Source organism: Haemaphysalis longicornis, unplaced genomic scaffold (assembly GCF_048455015.1).
Source record: "Haemaphysalis longicornis isolate Haplotype H1 unplaced genomic scaffold, Haemaphysalis longicornis Haplotype H1 scaffold_1, whole genome shotgun sequence".
Lineage (NCBI taxonomy): Eukaryota > Metazoa > Arthropoda > Arachnida > Ixodida > Ixodidae > Haemaphysalis > Haemaphysalis longicornis.
This window is the reverse complement of record NW_027526203.1, coordinates 96406681-96423486: the sequence shown is the minus strand read 5'-3', so window position 1 is coordinate 96423486 and position 16806 is coordinate 96406681. Positions and strand designations below refer to the sequence as shown.

General features: G+C 49.0%; 2 protein-coding genes across 8 annotated transcripts in view; both read right to left on the bottom strand.

Moving 5' to 3' along the window:
* LOC144178264 (uncharacterized) overlaps nucleotides 1–2263 on the bottom strand; it is a 34699-nt gene extending 32436 nt beyond the window's left edge. For all 5 annotated transcript variants that reach the window (XR_013323984.1, XM_077705988.1, XM_077705998.1 and 2 more), the window contains exon 1: nucleotides 2046–2263. The gene's annotated coding sequence lies outside the window, so the exon portion shown is untranslated. The remainder of the gene's footprint in view (nucleotides 1–2045) is intronic.
* A 12760-nt stretch (nucleotides 2264–15023) lies between these two features.
* The window catches only part of LOC144178249 (5-phosphohydroxy-L-lysine phospho-lyase), a 35645-nt gene continuing 33862 nt past the window's right edge, over nucleotides 15024–16806 (bottom strand). For all 3 annotated transcript variants that reach the window (XM_077705962.1, XM_077705976.1, XM_077705968.1), the window contains one exon: nucleotides 15024–16711. In XM_077705962.1, the coding sequence (XP_077562088.1) occupies nucleotides 16432–16711 (280 nt within the window). In that variant the 3' untranslated portion in view covers nucleotides 15024–16431. The remainder of the gene's footprint in view (nucleotides 16712–16806) is intronic.

The window sequence follows — 16806 nt, the reverse complement described above, 5'->3', positions numbered from 1 at the left end:
TACATTAAATTGAAGGCAATAGTTAGAAGAGAACATGATGTGCCTTGGGAACTGCAGAATATGCAAAATATTTCATGGTGCTGTCTGGCGAGTGGCAAAATATCTTCAGACGCAAGGTAGGGTAGCGAAATGGAAAACTAGAAATCATATATTTGAGCACCCGGAACCGGTTCGGAACGGTTCCTTCGATTCGTTCCGGTTCAGGTTCAGTTCCAAATGGCGTAAAAAATACGGTTCCGGTTCACTTCCGGTTCCGGGCGAAAATTCGGGTTCGGTTCCGGTTTTCGGTTCGGTTCCGGTTCCGGTTCGACACCCTGCTCCAGTGGCTTCTGCCTCCTAACCTGGTTAGGCCACAAAACTTCCTGCTGTGTCTGTTTTGAGTATGGATTTTGATAGGATCATTGCTTCTTTACTCTTGTGTTTGGCTTGGAACTCAACATAACCATCTACAATACTTTCATTCACTCTCAGCTGGATAGGCTAGTGATGTTGAGAGCTTATCTCAGAGGCTTGCAGTCTATCCATGTATTTCAAGTGGCTGTGACATCTGTATGCCCATCCCGAGAACTTTGCCGAATTCAACTCAACATTAATGCTTGTAAACTGGCAAAGAGTGCTTAAGCGTCTGCTGTCGAAGCCTTTGGGGTGGTGAACAGGAAGAGTTCCCAATTGTGACAGGACATTTCACTTTCTATTGCTTTTTAACTCCGCGCTGTGGAAACTGTTTTGGAAAATTGCTTAAAAGTAAATTTGCTTAGTGGTAAGGGGCATAACAAAGTGTCCCAAATTTTGTTCGCAACGGTGCATGTCTCGGCAGAGGGCACCTGCTAGACAGCAGGGTTGTGTTGTGTGCCCATTGGCTGTTCTTCCCCACAAAACAGGCAATTGAACGATCTTCTAAGCCAAGAGGCTTAAAAACTAGTTTATGGAGTACAACTACAAGAGAATGGTTCTTGTCGAGCTTGACATTGCCCGCTCCAGAGAGTACTTCTTAATACCTTGTGGAAGAACTGGAGCCAAGGACCCCTGTGTGGATGTTAATGTCTGTTGGTGTTTGCAAAAGTTGCAGTACAGCTGGATGGTGTGTGTATCATGGATGGCTTCAACAATAAAATGACTCTACTGAACGCACTTTCGTTCTGGTATCAATGAGCAGCATGTGACCATTGATAAGTGCTTCGCTGTTGACATTTTTGTTACACAAAAGCTGGCCATGTTCAGGCATCATAGAAAATATTAATGAAAAACACTGGAAAGACACCGGACAAAAAAGGGGCCAACACATGGACACCATGTTCATCACGGCACCTTTCCTAGTACTTCAGTACCGCTTATCAGTGCCGTGTTTTTTACCCATCTAGTAACCAACTATAACAGCTTCACACTTTAAGCCAGAAAGCAAACACGGTGTTTGTCAATGACAAGCTTTCTGCCAAACTTCCGTGGTTATGCAAAACGTGAGTAGCTCTGCTTTCTCTGCACGGTCTGTGGTGTGAAGTTCCCTTTCCAAACAAAATGCCAGGGTTTTTATGAAAGATGCACAACATTAAGACAACAAAAAAAAAGGAATGATACCTTCTTGCACTACACTAAAGTCCTGCAGGACCACCAAGTGATCTTTTCGCTTGACTACAACGCGCGGCAGAGGAGCCAGGAAAAAGATTGCTTTTTTTGCTGACACCAAAGCTCTGCTGGAAAGCCAAAATGTGTGGGCTCTGTCACTGCAGATTTGCTGCAAGACGAGATTCCCGAAGCAACGGCCGCTCCCGCAAGCGTTAGAAAACTAAGAACCGCGGTGGAGCGCGTTTTGCCAGCGTTGCCGTTTGACGCCACGCGTCGCCCCAAGATTAACCGGTCACGTGACTAAAGCACTGGGAACGCTAGCAATCGGGGAAAGTGACCGGATTAGAAGGCAAGGAATTGGTTGGCCGCTCGGGGCTGATGCGCGCGCGTTTGGCATTGTAAAATACATGCGGCGGCCGCGATAGTATCACCAAGCGGAGGAGAAACACGCAAGAGACATCGTTTTCTAACTGCGCACTTACCTCACATAGCTCCACACGTTTCCAGGCGCCCAGTCGTTACGGCTGATGTTCTGTAACCATCGCCGCCGCCTCTCAGCCTGCGACCGCTGCGGCTGTTGTTCTTACAGCCTTCAACACAGCAGCCACCACTCGCAAGTAAACACAGCGTTGCAGTGGTCGAAGCTCGGCGGTGGTGCGGTCTCTCCGAAGTGCGACTGGTGCGACCTACTCGGCTCACTCTCCCCGCACTGGCGAAAACGCCGACGAGTCTCCACGCTGATAAAACGTACGGGCGCTGGTCGGCGACTTTGGCTAGTTTCGGTTTCGAAAATTGGAACGATCCTAGCGGCAGGGTGCTGCGGCGTGGCCCTGCTTTCTCTTTGCCTCGGCTCGTTCACTGTACCTCGGCGTTTCTTTCCATCATGCCTTCCATGCTTCTTGCTTTCATGCTCAATGGTCCCTAGAAATATGTGCTAGTCTGCCGTCCGCCGGCCGCGAAGGGGGCTCCTCCGTGATGCATGCAGCGGCGGCGCTGTAGTCAATCGGAGCGCGGTGCCGGCCGGCGCGATGGGCAGCGGCGGACGGCGCTCTGCCGTGCCGCTGCTGCCTTCGTAGTTCGGCCCCATTTCTGGGCGGGTTCATCCCATTTTAACTGCCCCTTTTCGAACCCTATCCATCTCTGTAGACAAATCAGATAAGCCAAATAAGTTGGTTCTTACCAGTACGAAGAGTTTTAACCGAAGCGTGAAGTGACAGGAGTACGTTTTCGCGTATGAAGGATCGAGCTTTCTAAAAACCGCGGAGTCGTGTCGCTACGCTAGCCCCCGAGTGTGTCGAACCGATTTCATCACATACACGGGGGCTTCGGGAACACTGACGGCACGGCATCGTTTTTCAGCTTGGAAACATCATGCGGGACTTCAAATCAAACAACCGTTCATTGTGTATACCCCCGCCGTTGTTAACTGATGGATCGGTCAGCGCGTGAAAATGTGTGTGTGGTGTGTCGGCGCTCCGCTTTTTTGTATGGCTCTTTGGAACCGTATTTCTTTGCAAGTTTAACAAGATATTGCCCCCCCCCCCCTTCATGTATGTAAATAAAGCAGCTCGAACCGGCGCTTTCTGACCTCTCGCATCGTTGATCTGGAGGCCCTTAAGCGCACGTCTTCGCGGCCCCCTCAGTTACGTCCAGTCAACTGGGAATCTGTTAAATGTAAATGCCGCATAAAAAAACAAGACGTGTGCACATGCATACGAAGTTTTATCACCTTCAGTCATCAGATACAGTGATTTCTCCATAACTCGAACTCGGATATCTCGAAATACCGGTTAAGTCGAAACCTTTTTTTTGCCGTGCATATACCTGCCATAGGCGACATTTTCCACCCTTTGTCTCGAAACTTCTTTTCGGGGATCACGGATATCTCGAAATGTTGACAAAGAGGACGCAATGCAACATCCGCTGCAGGCAGCTGATAAGCTCTCGGTTAAAGCTTAGCTCCCATTTCGCGCCGAACACCGTCGCGAACGGCAAATTTGCGCGGGGTACGCACTGTGCGCGGCCGATGTCCCGTTAGCGGAGTGGTAGCTGTCTGTCGCCTACGTCGTTGATATAGCTGAGGAAGACGCTTCTGATCATGTGGACGACGAGGTGGCTCAAGAAGTGCCAAAAACGGCAGGAACAAGAAAAACATATGCTCTGCCTGCTTGACAGCAAGATAGAATATAGCGTTGGCGACCAACAGTTGATGCGGCATTGAGAAGATCGAGAACACTTTTTGGGACCAGATGCGAAGGCGAAACAGGCGAGCATCACGCAGTTCTTTTTTCCGCAATACCAAAAAAAAATTGTTTTTTTCCGCAAATTATTTTGCCTGTATTCCGGAAGCGTCCCTGTGCATTGGAACGTTTGTTACCAGCACTAGCTCTTATTCCAGTGATCTGGCCATATATTTTTCGCATTTCGCTTAACCCAACACTCCGCTTACCTCGAAATTTTCAAATATTTGGGTACTATCAAACCTCTTTTGCGTGCCTGTAATTTTCGTGAATAGCACGATTTGAAACATTCGCCAGCATTGGGTACGTGAAACTTATTTTTAACAACACCCGCGCCTGCAAATCAGTAACTTCACTTGCATTCCTCATTGTACAGGTTAATTCTTTTTGATCACCCACACACTCGGAGTAAATTGCGAGACGCACGCGGGGAAAGTAACACGGGAGAATATTTGTGTTATGGCCAATCATTTTAATCGCGGCTGTTTGAAACCAAGGAGTAAAAAAATTGAGGTTTATTTATACTGTCATGACCATATTTACCTTGCTTCCCCCCCCCCCCCCCCCCCGTACTGTGCCCAAAGTATGTAGGAACAAGTTTTTGCTGGCACAACATTTTACTCAAGCTTCCGCTTTTCTTCTTGTCAGCCTACCAGCCGGCTGTGTGCTTGTCACCGTCAATGACGTTCGGGAATGACCCGGTTTTCGATGTGGAACAAACGCAGCTTCTGGTGCCACAGGGAGCTCTTTTTGAACGGGATCTCACTGTCTGAACATTGATGGTTGAACGCGAAGCTTTCTTGTGAGCGATTCCTTATCGTCTGAGTTTTGACTTTGACTCTTTGAGCTTTAACTTTGACTCGCACGCATTTTGGACTTATGATCGCGCCGGATTTGACATCGACCCTTTGCCGTTTGATTTCACGCGAAGAAAGCTTCGTGTTCAACCATCGTTGCGGAGTGGAGGAGTGGATAATTTTTCTGGCTAATTACATCTGCATGCCCATGCACTCCTCTCCAAATCCAAACTGCTTTGACCATGTTGGAAGTGCGAAATGAGATAGACGTCGGCTTCATAACGCGATGGAGCCAGCTTCGATTCTGACCACGGGAAGCGTTTTTTTCCCTCTCACTTTACTCACAAACATCACCGTCGTCAGAGACAGTTGGCTTTCCTTCAGTGCTTTTTCGAGGCGACATAGGCCATCAGTGAGACATAGAAAGCTTCGGTTTAATAATGGTTCAAGCGGTGGTAGTGAAACGGCTTCGCTGGTTGCTGCGGTTTCATCCTTCGGTCTCACTCGCGAAATTCAGCGGTCGCAAAGAGGATCCGTAGCCCGATTCGCGAAAAACTCGGGGCGTGAAACTAAAAAGTCTTATAGTACTATCGTGCCTTAAATTGTGAGCTGATGTACCTCCTACCATTCGATTTCACCGCTCTAAGTGGCCGACAAACGCCGATGCGCGCTCGCGCTCCGCGGCAGTAGCGCGCGGCACAGGCCGGCCAGCGGCCGCTCTCGTTCCAGCCGATCGGGCGCTCCGATTGCTCGCAGCGCCCTCTGCGCAGCGCTGTCCGTGCATCAGCGGCGCGGACACGCCTTCCCATAGAGAAAGCGCGCGGACGGCAGACTAGCACATATTCTAGGGACCATACATGCTCCATGCTTCCACCGTCCATGCTTCTGCGCTTCCTGACGCATGTGCAACAGCTCACCACGGCGCCGCTATTTTTTTTTTTTTTTTTCATTTTCTCGGCGTGCACGGCGGGCCAGTTCGGTGTGTGCGCGAGCGAGCCGGCGGGCGAAGGGTTGCGCGAGTTGCTTAAACGTCTCCGTGGGCTGAAAGTTTCGCTGCATTATAAAATATATTCGAATGCATACTAAACGTGGGTCACGGAGGAAGGAGCGTCACCAGTCATGCGCAGTTCTGTGGTGCAGCAACACAGGGCGAAACAGTTCGTCCAAGTTTTTCGTCTTCGATCTTCCCCAAATATGACAGGTATAAATTAGCTTTGCACAAGTTATAGTGAATGTTAAAAAAAGCCGACCGACGGCACTATTCGGTTCCCAAAATTAAAATACCTCGCGCATGTAACGTGAAGTTAATGAACCAGGTCAGAATTGTCTTGGAATGTGCAGGCACGTTGCGCGCCTCGCAATTCACCGCCGTTTTCTATATCCTGGTGATTCGGGGGGTCATTTCTTGTAGGAAAAATGCCCCACATATCACGGGTTCGGTTCGTAGCATTCATAATACGTAAGTGTCGGCGCCCTGTCCTAGACTGCAACAGCCGGGATTATCACGAGTCACACACGGGCGCCCACACAAAGAAGGCCATCTAAGGTAACGTACGTCATGATAAGAAGGCGGACAAGAACGAACAGTTTAAGTGGCGCAGGCGAAAATGCGTTAGCTGTTGATATTGTCTCCGACCAGCCAGATTGCAGATGATACAAATGGCAGGGAGGAACCGATGCATTCATCACGGCCGTCTAAATTTCTTTATACCGTGTCGCAACACGTCAACCCCATAGATCGTTAGCACGGCATGCTGCAGGTAGTGGGTGATAACAGAGAGTTATAGCAGATCGGAAAAACGGTTCCGGTACGGTAACGTCTACCGTCTGGACGCCACCGCGCATGCGCAGAACCCTACCGTATACCGGAGCGACTTGGCCGCGCGGTACCGAGACATACCGTGTCCGTCGTTCGGAAGCGGGCGGCCGCTTTTGAAGAGTTTAGGATACGTACGATTGGCTCACGCCTAGTCGAACGGATTGTAGATATGAGATCGTTTAAGAAAAATGAGGTTGCAACAAGTGAAATCCACGCGATTCTGACAGCTCAAGCAGCAAGCGAAACACGGTCCCGGCCCAACTGCCGTGGCGGCCGTGGCTTGTGTCGTCGAACGACGCATGTCCGATAGCTTCTTTTAGGTTAAATAAAGGCGATACGGCTACTTACCTAGTATTAACAGCAACATGGGGCCCGTCTACAAATCGGCGAGTGAGGAACAGGCGGTATCAGTGCGAGGGACTCTCAAATACAACGAAAAACTAGACACAGCCAGCCGTATGTACTGAGCTTGACCTACTGGCGTCATCTATTGAAATGGGGTAGAGTTAAAATGCCGCTCCATGTTCACGCAGTCGCAGTTCGAATCTCCGTAGGGGCGTTAGATGTTTTTTTTTTTTTTTTTTCTCTAATACTGTCTTTAGCGCTTTTGAGAACTGAAAACTAATATTTCAGCACAGGAAGCGCCACAGACTCACGAAAAATTGCCAAACGACGTACAACACAAGTCGCTCCCAGTCACGGTAGCATGGCCGGTAGTTACGGTCTGCTATAACTCTAAAAACGAGCCTTCCCGGTACTGTCCCGTAGCGGCTACCGTGTACCGTACCGGAACCGTTTTTCCGATCTGCTATAACTCTCTAACAGGTCGAGGAATCGCCACTCCTTTACCGATGCCCCAGCGTGCGCTGCGACAACTTTAGTACGAAAAGTGCTGCGCTCACAGTGGCCTCTGTCCGGTGCACGGAGTGGTCCGGTGCAACGGGCCTAGCAGGTGCGCGAAGTTTTAGTGAAAGTGAACGATGGCTGGTCCGTCGCTCGCAGTCACAAGAGAGCGGGCCGGGAGTCGGTGAAGGTGACGGCCCCCTGAATCTGGTTGGCCTTCTCCAGAAGCAGGTCTGCAGCAAGGTGCAGCCCGGCCAGCTCTGCATGGGTGGAGGAGGCGGAGAAAGGCAGGCAGCACACACGACTGCTGCCAAGCTCCACTGCCGTGCATGCGGCTCCAGCTCTGCCCATGGACGGTTGCACGGAAACGTCTGTGTAGAGATGCAGGAGGCCGGCCGTCTCGTCCTGTAGCAGGGCAGCAACCTCCTGATGGATAGCCTCGGTTGGTGTTGACCGCTTGTCCGGCAGTGATGCGACAATAACAGTGACGTCATGAGCGCCCTCCTATGATGGCGGACATCTCGGTGTTCGCTTTGTTGGCACCGAAACTGCCGCGAATAAACTAGCTGTGAATAATTATTTACGCTGCCACCAACCGCCTGATGTGCCATTCTGTGATTAGTAACTCCTTTCAACGCATTCCGTATTCACTGCGGTCTCGCAATATTACTCCAATGAAAAAATATGCTCGTTGGTTTCAGCTGGTCCCAGCTGGAACTGAGATGGTACAAGCTGGGACCAAATCCAGCTGGCAGCTGGGGCCAGCTATGCAGGAGCTGGTCTCAGCTATGACCAGCTTAGCTGCTGTCTAGCTGGCAGCTGGCACGAGCGGAGACCAGCATAGGTGAGCTGGTCCCAGCTTGTTTTAGCCCTGCTGGATTGACTGGTTGATTGTGGGGTTTAATGGGCCGACGCTTTACAGGCGATGAGGCGCACCGTAGTAGAGGGCTCCGGATTCATTTTGACCCCCTGGTGGACTTTAACGTGCGCCGAAATCTCAAACAAACGGGCGATTTTGTTTTTCGCCTCCATCACAAAATCAGCCGCCGTGGCATGGAAATGAACCCGCGTCCTCATGCTCAGCAGCACAACTTAGCCACTGAACCACCGCGGCGGGTCAGCCCAGCTGGAGCCAAACTAGCTTGTTCCAGCCTGTTATAGCTTGTTCTAGCTTGTTACAGTCATCAAGCCGTAGCGGCGACAGGGGTGTATCAAAGTCATGATCCAAAATTCCTAAGAATATGCATTCAAATTCAACCAAGGTAGAAGGCTCTCCCGGGTTAAACATCTTTGATCCCAATTCCACTTCCAGCCCCGATGCTCGCTGTACCGACGCTGCCCGCTACTCCTCACGCCAGGCTAATGTCGGGCGGCATACTTATCACCTGCTTCACGACTCTGTCCACATCAACAACCACTGTCAAAGAAATTGCCATACTCATCACCGCTACCACTGGCTCCGAATACCTTAAAATTATAACAGATTCCCGGCAAGCCTATCGTAGCATTTGATGTGGACGCATCTCACTCCCTGCCTTACGCATACTTGCATCAATCAATCCCCTCTTCGACCTCTTTATCGCCTGGACCCCTGGCCACTCAACCCTCGAGGGAAATGAGACAGCTTATGCCGCTGCCTGCGCCCTTCCACACCGGGCAGCATTTCTCTCAGGGCAGAACCCATGGCACAGCTTCCTCCCCTTCCCGCTGCTCCATCACGCTACCATGACAACATCCACCATTATCGCAACCTTCGCCTCAACCTCAACCTCAACTAACCAAGGAGGAAGCAAAAATGTGGCGTCATTTACAAACAAACAGCTATTACAACGCACCCATCCTCTACTTATTTCTCCTGCCCAATACCCTTCCACTGTCACTTCTGCCCCTCTCTAAATACTACGTACCACATGGTGTGGGCCTGCCAAAACACCGGGCCATCGCTCACCCGCAATCCCAAACCTTCCCCCGAACAGTGTGAGGGCCTGCTGACCAGCTCCCATCACGCTGACCAGATCTTTCTCGTCACCCATGTCAGGGCGCTGCAGCCAAAGCCCACAGGTACCTGGACTGAGGCGAACACACCCCCTTGAGTGACGGCTCAACGACCACCATTTGCTCTATTGAACGTTAGTTCTCTCCCTCTCTCTCTCTTTCTCTCGTAACTGATAAGACATTCGTTCTTTCGGACGGTGCTACTAACACTAGTTAGTCGCCGCACTCTGATATATAGTTTAATAAATTCTCTCTTCAATCCCTGCTTAAATCCCCCCGCCTCCAACACTAGAAAGAACTGTGCTGGCACCTCAGAGAAACAGAAAGTAGAACTTGCCTCTCACTCAAACGGGTTCAACTAGAATGCCGCTTACCACAGTGCCCGCTGTGGGATCCTAGGAGAAAGTGAGTTCAGGGAAGTCGTCAAAACAAGGTGGTTGTGAGGTGCTTCAAAGGAACAGGAGCACCTGCTAAGTACACCCGACCTTTAAAAAATGGAGGCCAATCCACTCTCTGAAAGTGGTCCACTGGAGAGTTAATGGCCTCGCAACCACTGACGCCTCAATTCCACATGGACTGTAATGTCGTCGACATTGCTTTGTGGAAAACTTCCTGTGCAGGAATTGGCCCGTCGTCTTGCTGTTTGATTCCCAACTGCGGTGGCTCAGTGGCTAAGGCGTTGCGCTGCTGAGCACGAGGTCGCGGGTTCGATTCCCGGCCGCGGCGGCCGCTTTTCTGATGGAGGCGAAAGCAAAAACGCCCGTGTGTACGAGATTTCGGCGCACGATAAAGATCCCCAGGTGGTCAAAATTAATCCGGAGCCCTCCACTACGGCGCGCCTCATCGCCTGCGTTGCGTCGGCGCTGTAAACCCTACAATCAATCAAATCGATTCCCAACTGGACTCCTCCGTGTGTAAAATGCCTGACTGAAATGAAGGGAATATGTGTGATGCAACCATACGCTCTTCTATGATGTTCAGGGAGGCAGGTCTGCTAGGGTTGGAGGATAGCCAGATATAATCTTGAACAGTAGGGTCAATTCCCCGTGAAGCAGGGAAACACTGCACGCACTACAAAATTGAAAGTTATTGCCTTCAGCCCCCCCCCCCCCCCCCCCCCCAAAAAAAAAAGAGACTTATAGCATCACTTTGGGTGGCACTGGCTTCTTTCAAGTGCCACCCACACTCAAGACTAACTTTAGGTCATTCTTGAACTACAGTCGATGCCACATCGATCAACTGTATCTCAAATGTACACCGAAAAATGCCTCAACTCGGCTTACATGCTCTAAATATGTAAGCATTTGGCTTCCCCAAACCTACCGACGTTGGCATGGAATAAAAAATCACACTTGTGGAGGTATGTTACTTCATTGTCGTCTTCGAGCCCGCAGCCACCCTACAGCTCTACAGTTGAACCCAGGGACGTACTTAGTAGGGGGGCCCTCCCCCCCCCCCCCCCCCCCTCCCCACCGAAATTTTTTGGCCACACCCCCCTTCCCCGCGCAACCTATCTTCTCCCCTCGCACACATTCTAAAGCACCGCCATATGAATCCTGGGCTTGATAGCTATTTGAGGCGTTTTTTTTTTTTCGAAATGAGCCAAATCCACCTAAGGAGAATTTGATGGGGAAAAAACGAAAGTTTAGAACCGGACCTATAGGCAGTGCTGTCAAAACTTTTAAATGACATGTTTCGCATGTCAACTAGGGAAAATATATAGCGACAAGTAATTAAGAGTTGAATTTGAGCAATATTAGGATAAGTTCGGATTTGGCTCGTACTCAGTTAAACAGACAAGTTGGTGCGGCATTCTCATGAAAACTTTAGTGCAATTGACTTTCAAGAATGGTACGATAGAGGTTTAAGCAAAAAAGGCAATAAACATGCAACAGAGCTTCAAGAACAGTAAAATTGTACATGAAGAGCCGGTGAGTCCACTTGGCAGCGTTAGCAGCTCTTTTCGAAGAATTCCGTAGGGTACTTTTTTGGGCACGCCTGAAGACACTCATGAAGGTCTTCATTGCCTTGCCATAAATTTCCAAACTGCTTCACAAGAAGCCTGCTCATATCATCTTCCATGGCTTGCCGTGGCTTGTAAGCGGCAGCTAATTTGTTAGGTACGTAATTGGTAAATATGGGAGTAATAACAATAATAATAACCAGATTGACTCCGTAAGGACGAGGGAGACGAGATAAAATGATAGTACCACATCTCTCAGTTTCAGTTCGTTCACTTCCGTTCACGTTATCGTAGACGTGAGGCGGCAGATGTTTTTTTTTTTTTTTTTGCCACCTGTGTCGCTTGTTCCAGGGATTTCTTCGTGACCGCTGGGTCTATTTTGATTCCGTTTCTTGCATTACATTCCTTGATGAACAGTTCAGGTCGTGACACTTTTGGTTTTCAAGATTTGTTTTTTGTGATTTTTTTTATTCAAATAGTCGTTCACAGTCGACATGCCTGTTGCACATTAACCTTTAAAAAAATAAAAAATAAAAAACATTCTGTTGTAAAAAAATTCTAAAACTGTCACGACCTCGTCCATTCATTTGGGAATGCAAAGCACTCCGAAAAAGTGTTCTATCATGTTTTATAAGTCGCTCAAGCTCGGTACAAGCGGAACAGAAAGAAAGCTTAATAAATAAAAAGTTATCAAAGTGTTAACTTGAAATTTTTATGGTGTTATCACAGAAGCATTTCCAGTTGATGTGCCAATTTTCATCAAAATCCACAAAGAAATAAAAAAAGTTGATTTTGAAAGCCACGTCCCCCCTTAAACTGTTGGAAGTGTAGCGCCTGTCCGTGTCTTCTTTCTTCTTTCTTGTGTGTTGTGTATTTGCACCACTCAGTATGTTTGTAGACCTCAACCAACACGCCCAGCAACACGTTCTCTTAAATTTTGATAACCCGTGCTGCCGTTTTCTGCTTGCGGGCAAAGGGCTTTCCCACACCACTCTGCTGACGTGCGGAGAAACGGCAAAATTTAGAAGAATAAGGTGCTTTCAGGAGTAGCGCCTTTTATCTCCCTGGATTGGATCAACTTCGCCCTCGTGAGAATGCGGACACGCCCAAGCTGCTATGGACAGCACTCGTTACATAAGAGAGCCCAGCTAGATGCTGACATGGTTTTTTCAAGTTGATATTTTTTTGTAAAACCGAGTTTTTTTTTTCTATGGGACATAGGAAAAACGATGAATTTGTCGATCTCCCCACTCCTAGACACCGAGATAAAGCTTTGTTGATGACGATGTCTTGTCACTGCACTCCCGAAGCTGCAGAGCAGCAACCCTGCACATTTATTATCACTCCCTTGGGCCAATTTTGCTTCCCACTCTTTTTAATTAGGCATGACATTTATAGATTATGAGAAAGCATTTGATTCCGTACTCACCGCAACCATGCTAGAAGCATTAAAAGACCAAGGTGCAGAGGAGACCACAGGCAGGATAACCCGGCCGCCACAAGCACAGTGATAAATTCCCGATCCGAAAGGGAGTAAGACGTGAGATACCATTCGCCAAAGCAATTCACCTGTCAAGGCATTTTCAAGGGTGCAAAGGAGAATGTGTACGTTTACCAAACTGTTCTAGTACTGTTCTGCTCACACGCAAAACATTTGCTTCTTTAGGTTTCGAAAAATGACGTTGAGATTTTTTCTGTGGAACTCCACCCTTTGGAAGTGGCCGAGTTTAGTGCCATTCTCAATAATGAGAGAGCGTTACAAAAAACATGCCATTTTGAACTTTTTCGATAACGAGGAACATAAATTAATACCTCCTGCCAATGTCATCCCCTAAATGTCTGTTCATCAACAAGGCTGCCCACCATCACACATGTCAAAATAAAATATTCCAAGAAAGCTTAGGAGCTAGATGCGCCCTGTTCTCACATTCCCATTCAAAGAAGTCTTGCTTATCTGTGCTCATTTTTGTCATTTTGGGGTGTAAACCGCATTCGTTTTCGAAACATAGTGGGGCATAGCTATGGTGGGGCACAAGAGATATGCAAAATGAATAGCCAGACGAGGCAATGCCTAGAGCAGCATGCAACATGGGAAGGGGGTCTGTGTTAGTTTCCCCTATTTCGATGCGGGGATTTCATTCTGTACGAGCCCTTGCACAAAGCAGCCTGCCTGTACTCCCGAGCTGGCTTGAAATCGTACGAGCATGTCTTTGATGGGGAGGGCCACAATGATAAGCCATAAAAAGCAGGCCACATAACCGGGCCTCTTCTTTAGTGCCCAAAGAATTCAAGGGGTTTCAAGGCCCTTGAAAACTGAATTCTCAATTTCAAGGGTTCTCCAGGACCTGTACGAACCCTGGGTTGGATACTGGGATGGGTCTAGAAGAAGGGGGATTAAATAGAGAAACTTGGGGGTAAACTGTGGACTCGAGCAGTGCAGGACAGGAGTTGTTGGAGATCTGTGAGAGAGGCCTTTGTCCTGCCGCGTTAAACCTCTCCGTTTAACGACGACGATGGATGAACGTGAAACTTTCTTCTGGTGGGTCACCGTCGTCATTACACGGGGGGGGTGCGGGATTTTTCTGTCCAAGTATTTGCACGTCCATGCACCCCTCTCCAAGTCCAAACCACTTTGACCATGTCGAAATGGAGCAATCAGACATACGCCGGCTTCGTAACGCAAGCAACCCGACCCAGGTTAGATGCCGGCCACAGGAAGTATTTTCCTCTTTGACTTTACCCATTTTCACGTTACAGACCCCACCAGTGAGGACACTAAAGCTTCGCTTGAATATTCTGGTTCGGGCATGCCTTGAGGCCGAGTGATGGACAAAGCTGGCCACCCACATGCACCGCCACTGGGGCGCTTTGGAGCTCCTGTTCTCTCGGGCCACGACTGAACGTGTTTCGCTGCTCGGACTGACTGGCCCAAAGGCAGAGCCCACGGTTTTCACGCGAGGCGTTCGATGCCACACGTGGCCGTAGATGGCAACACCAACACTGCCTGCCGGAAAGCAAGTTTTGCACAATGGGTTTCCACAATGGGCACATGACGACTATCTTGTGGAAGAGCCAGACCTTCTCTCCGCACTGCACTGCATCTCATCGTCCTCGACCACCGCAACAGATCAGTGCACAATATCTCCACCACGATAAATTATAGCCGAGAATTTTACAGCAGGCTGCATAAAAGAACAATTCCAGTGAATGGCTAACTCCCATGCTGCTAGTGAAGGAGACCCTCACCTTGCTCTCGCAAAGGGTGGAGTAGTTCTGTAGTTCTATACTCCATTTCATTGGTGCACAGGTTTCGCTCCATCAAGTATATCTCACCAATCAACCCAAGGCGCTTCAAAATCGAGCCACACGATTCATTCATTCAAAGTACTCTTATGACAGCATATCAGCACTGAAAACAGCATCTGGCCTATTATTGCGTGCATCTCGTCGCGCTTTTCTAGTCTTTGCCTTTTCACAAGTTCTTTTACAGCTCACTCGGCAAGCCACCATACATTCTCCCTCCGGCACGCACCGGTCACCCGCAACAAGTTGCGCGCCCGCATACACGCACCGTCACTTTCTCGTGCAGCAACGGACTGGAACGGCCTTTCTAATGAAATCACTGCCATAACCTGTCCTTCCACGTTTTTGAACACCTTGGATTGTAATAAAATATGGCTTTCACGTTTTCATGCATGTACCCACCCCTTCTGTAATACCCCTTCAATGGGGTCTTAAAGGAAATAATATGAAAAATGGAACTGAGACGCATTTCCAGAACAATGAAACAGGCTTGTAAAGCGTTTGGCAGGGCTACAGCCATCACTTTATTGCAGGGAGGCATGTGAATTGTACAGAACAGCATCATGGCCTCCGATCATGTGCCATGCTCAACACATGCACGACAAAGAGAAATACAATGGAAGACTGCAATTGCAAGCGCTTGAACAGCAAAGGTTAACACGTGCACCAACTGTCACACCGTCTTTACAGAAACGGGAAGCGCACAGAAACACTGCACTCAACAACGCGAACGCTAACCAGTCGCAAGTAAACGCGCTCCAGAGTAGAGGGCTGCACAAAACGCATGGCAGTTACTGGTTGCAGTTTCGCTGGAGGCTACCGCAGACATGATGCCACTGGGCTGAAGTTATCAGCTGGAGACACCAGCAGATGGCCCGATAAAAGAGGACCAGACGAGGGTCTAGCGAGATGATGGCCACCTGCTGCTGCCTCCTGCTGACAGTGCCCTAAAATGGCTGAAGATATACAGAGGAAGACCACTGCAGCAGAACTAGACTGCCAGAAGCGATGGAGAGCAGGGCTGCAGTGCACAATCGGAAACGGCGGTGTGAACAATGACAGCTGGATACCAGCTAATGTATGTCAACTCCAGAAAGTCCTACTATTTGGGAAGCCTTCTGAAGTATCATGAATAAGTTAATAAAGCACGAAGACAGACATGATACAAAAAAAGAAGCAGTTAAAGTGCATCCTAAAGGGAAGAACAAGAACGCATGAACCATGCTTAGCCTGTTTGAGCTGCAGCAATATTTACTCGTATGCATGGTGTCCCTAAGAGGAAGGATTCCCCACTGTTGACCTGGAGACCTGCCGATGACGCGGAACACTGCAGGTGCAGCATTTCTACAGTGTGCAGACAGCCCCGACAACAAGCAGCTCAGAAAGTAAGCAGAACTGTCTGCATTCCCTTAATACCAGTACCTATTGGCTGAAAGCGCGTAGCTCTAGGCAAACGCTGATAATAACGTTCATAGCTTGACAGAAACGTGGCCTGTAGTCTACGGCGACATAGAATTATGAAATATACTATTAAATTCCGCAACAAAGAAATAACTCCTACCCTTATTTACATGACCAGCTCTTTCAGTCAACAACGACGAATCCTTGATAACGGGACAGAAAACTACATGGGCAATCATTACAATAGCAGGTTTGTCAATGAACATCGCTTCTATGCATGGATGAGATGACAACAGCGACACTTGTTTTTTATCTCCACATACGCTACCAATTCGAAATTTCAAAATCCCCAAATATGCATCTTTCTCGGGGAATGTAATGGTCTACAAGCAAATAGTCGTACAATTCGATGCCAGTGTGATTGTGCGATAACAAGGAGAGAGAGAAAATAAAGAATTGCCGCCCTCTCCCTTCTCTGTCCATGGCCTCCCCAAACACGACGGATGTCTAGGAAGAGGAGAATGACAGATCTTCTTCGGAGCTCTCCTCCAGCGAGTCGAAGGAAGACGCCGTGGACAGTGACTCAGCGCTGCTGGCAAGTGACCGGGCCACGTCTGCGAAGTTGTAGCGCAGGTCGAGACACTCTTCCTCGATCTTGGCGAGCAGGCTGTCCATCTTCGACACGACCGTGTCCACATTGTCACGGCTGAACACCATCGGGGGCTTGAACTTGAGCACGTTGGCGTACTTGCCTTCGGTGCTCAGAAGCACGCCCTGCTGCTTCAACCTGCGCCAAGGCGGGAAGAGGTGCACTGTAAACGTGGGAGGGCCCAAGGCAACTCGGAGACGCACCAACACTCTCGACAGCCAAACTTCATGTAG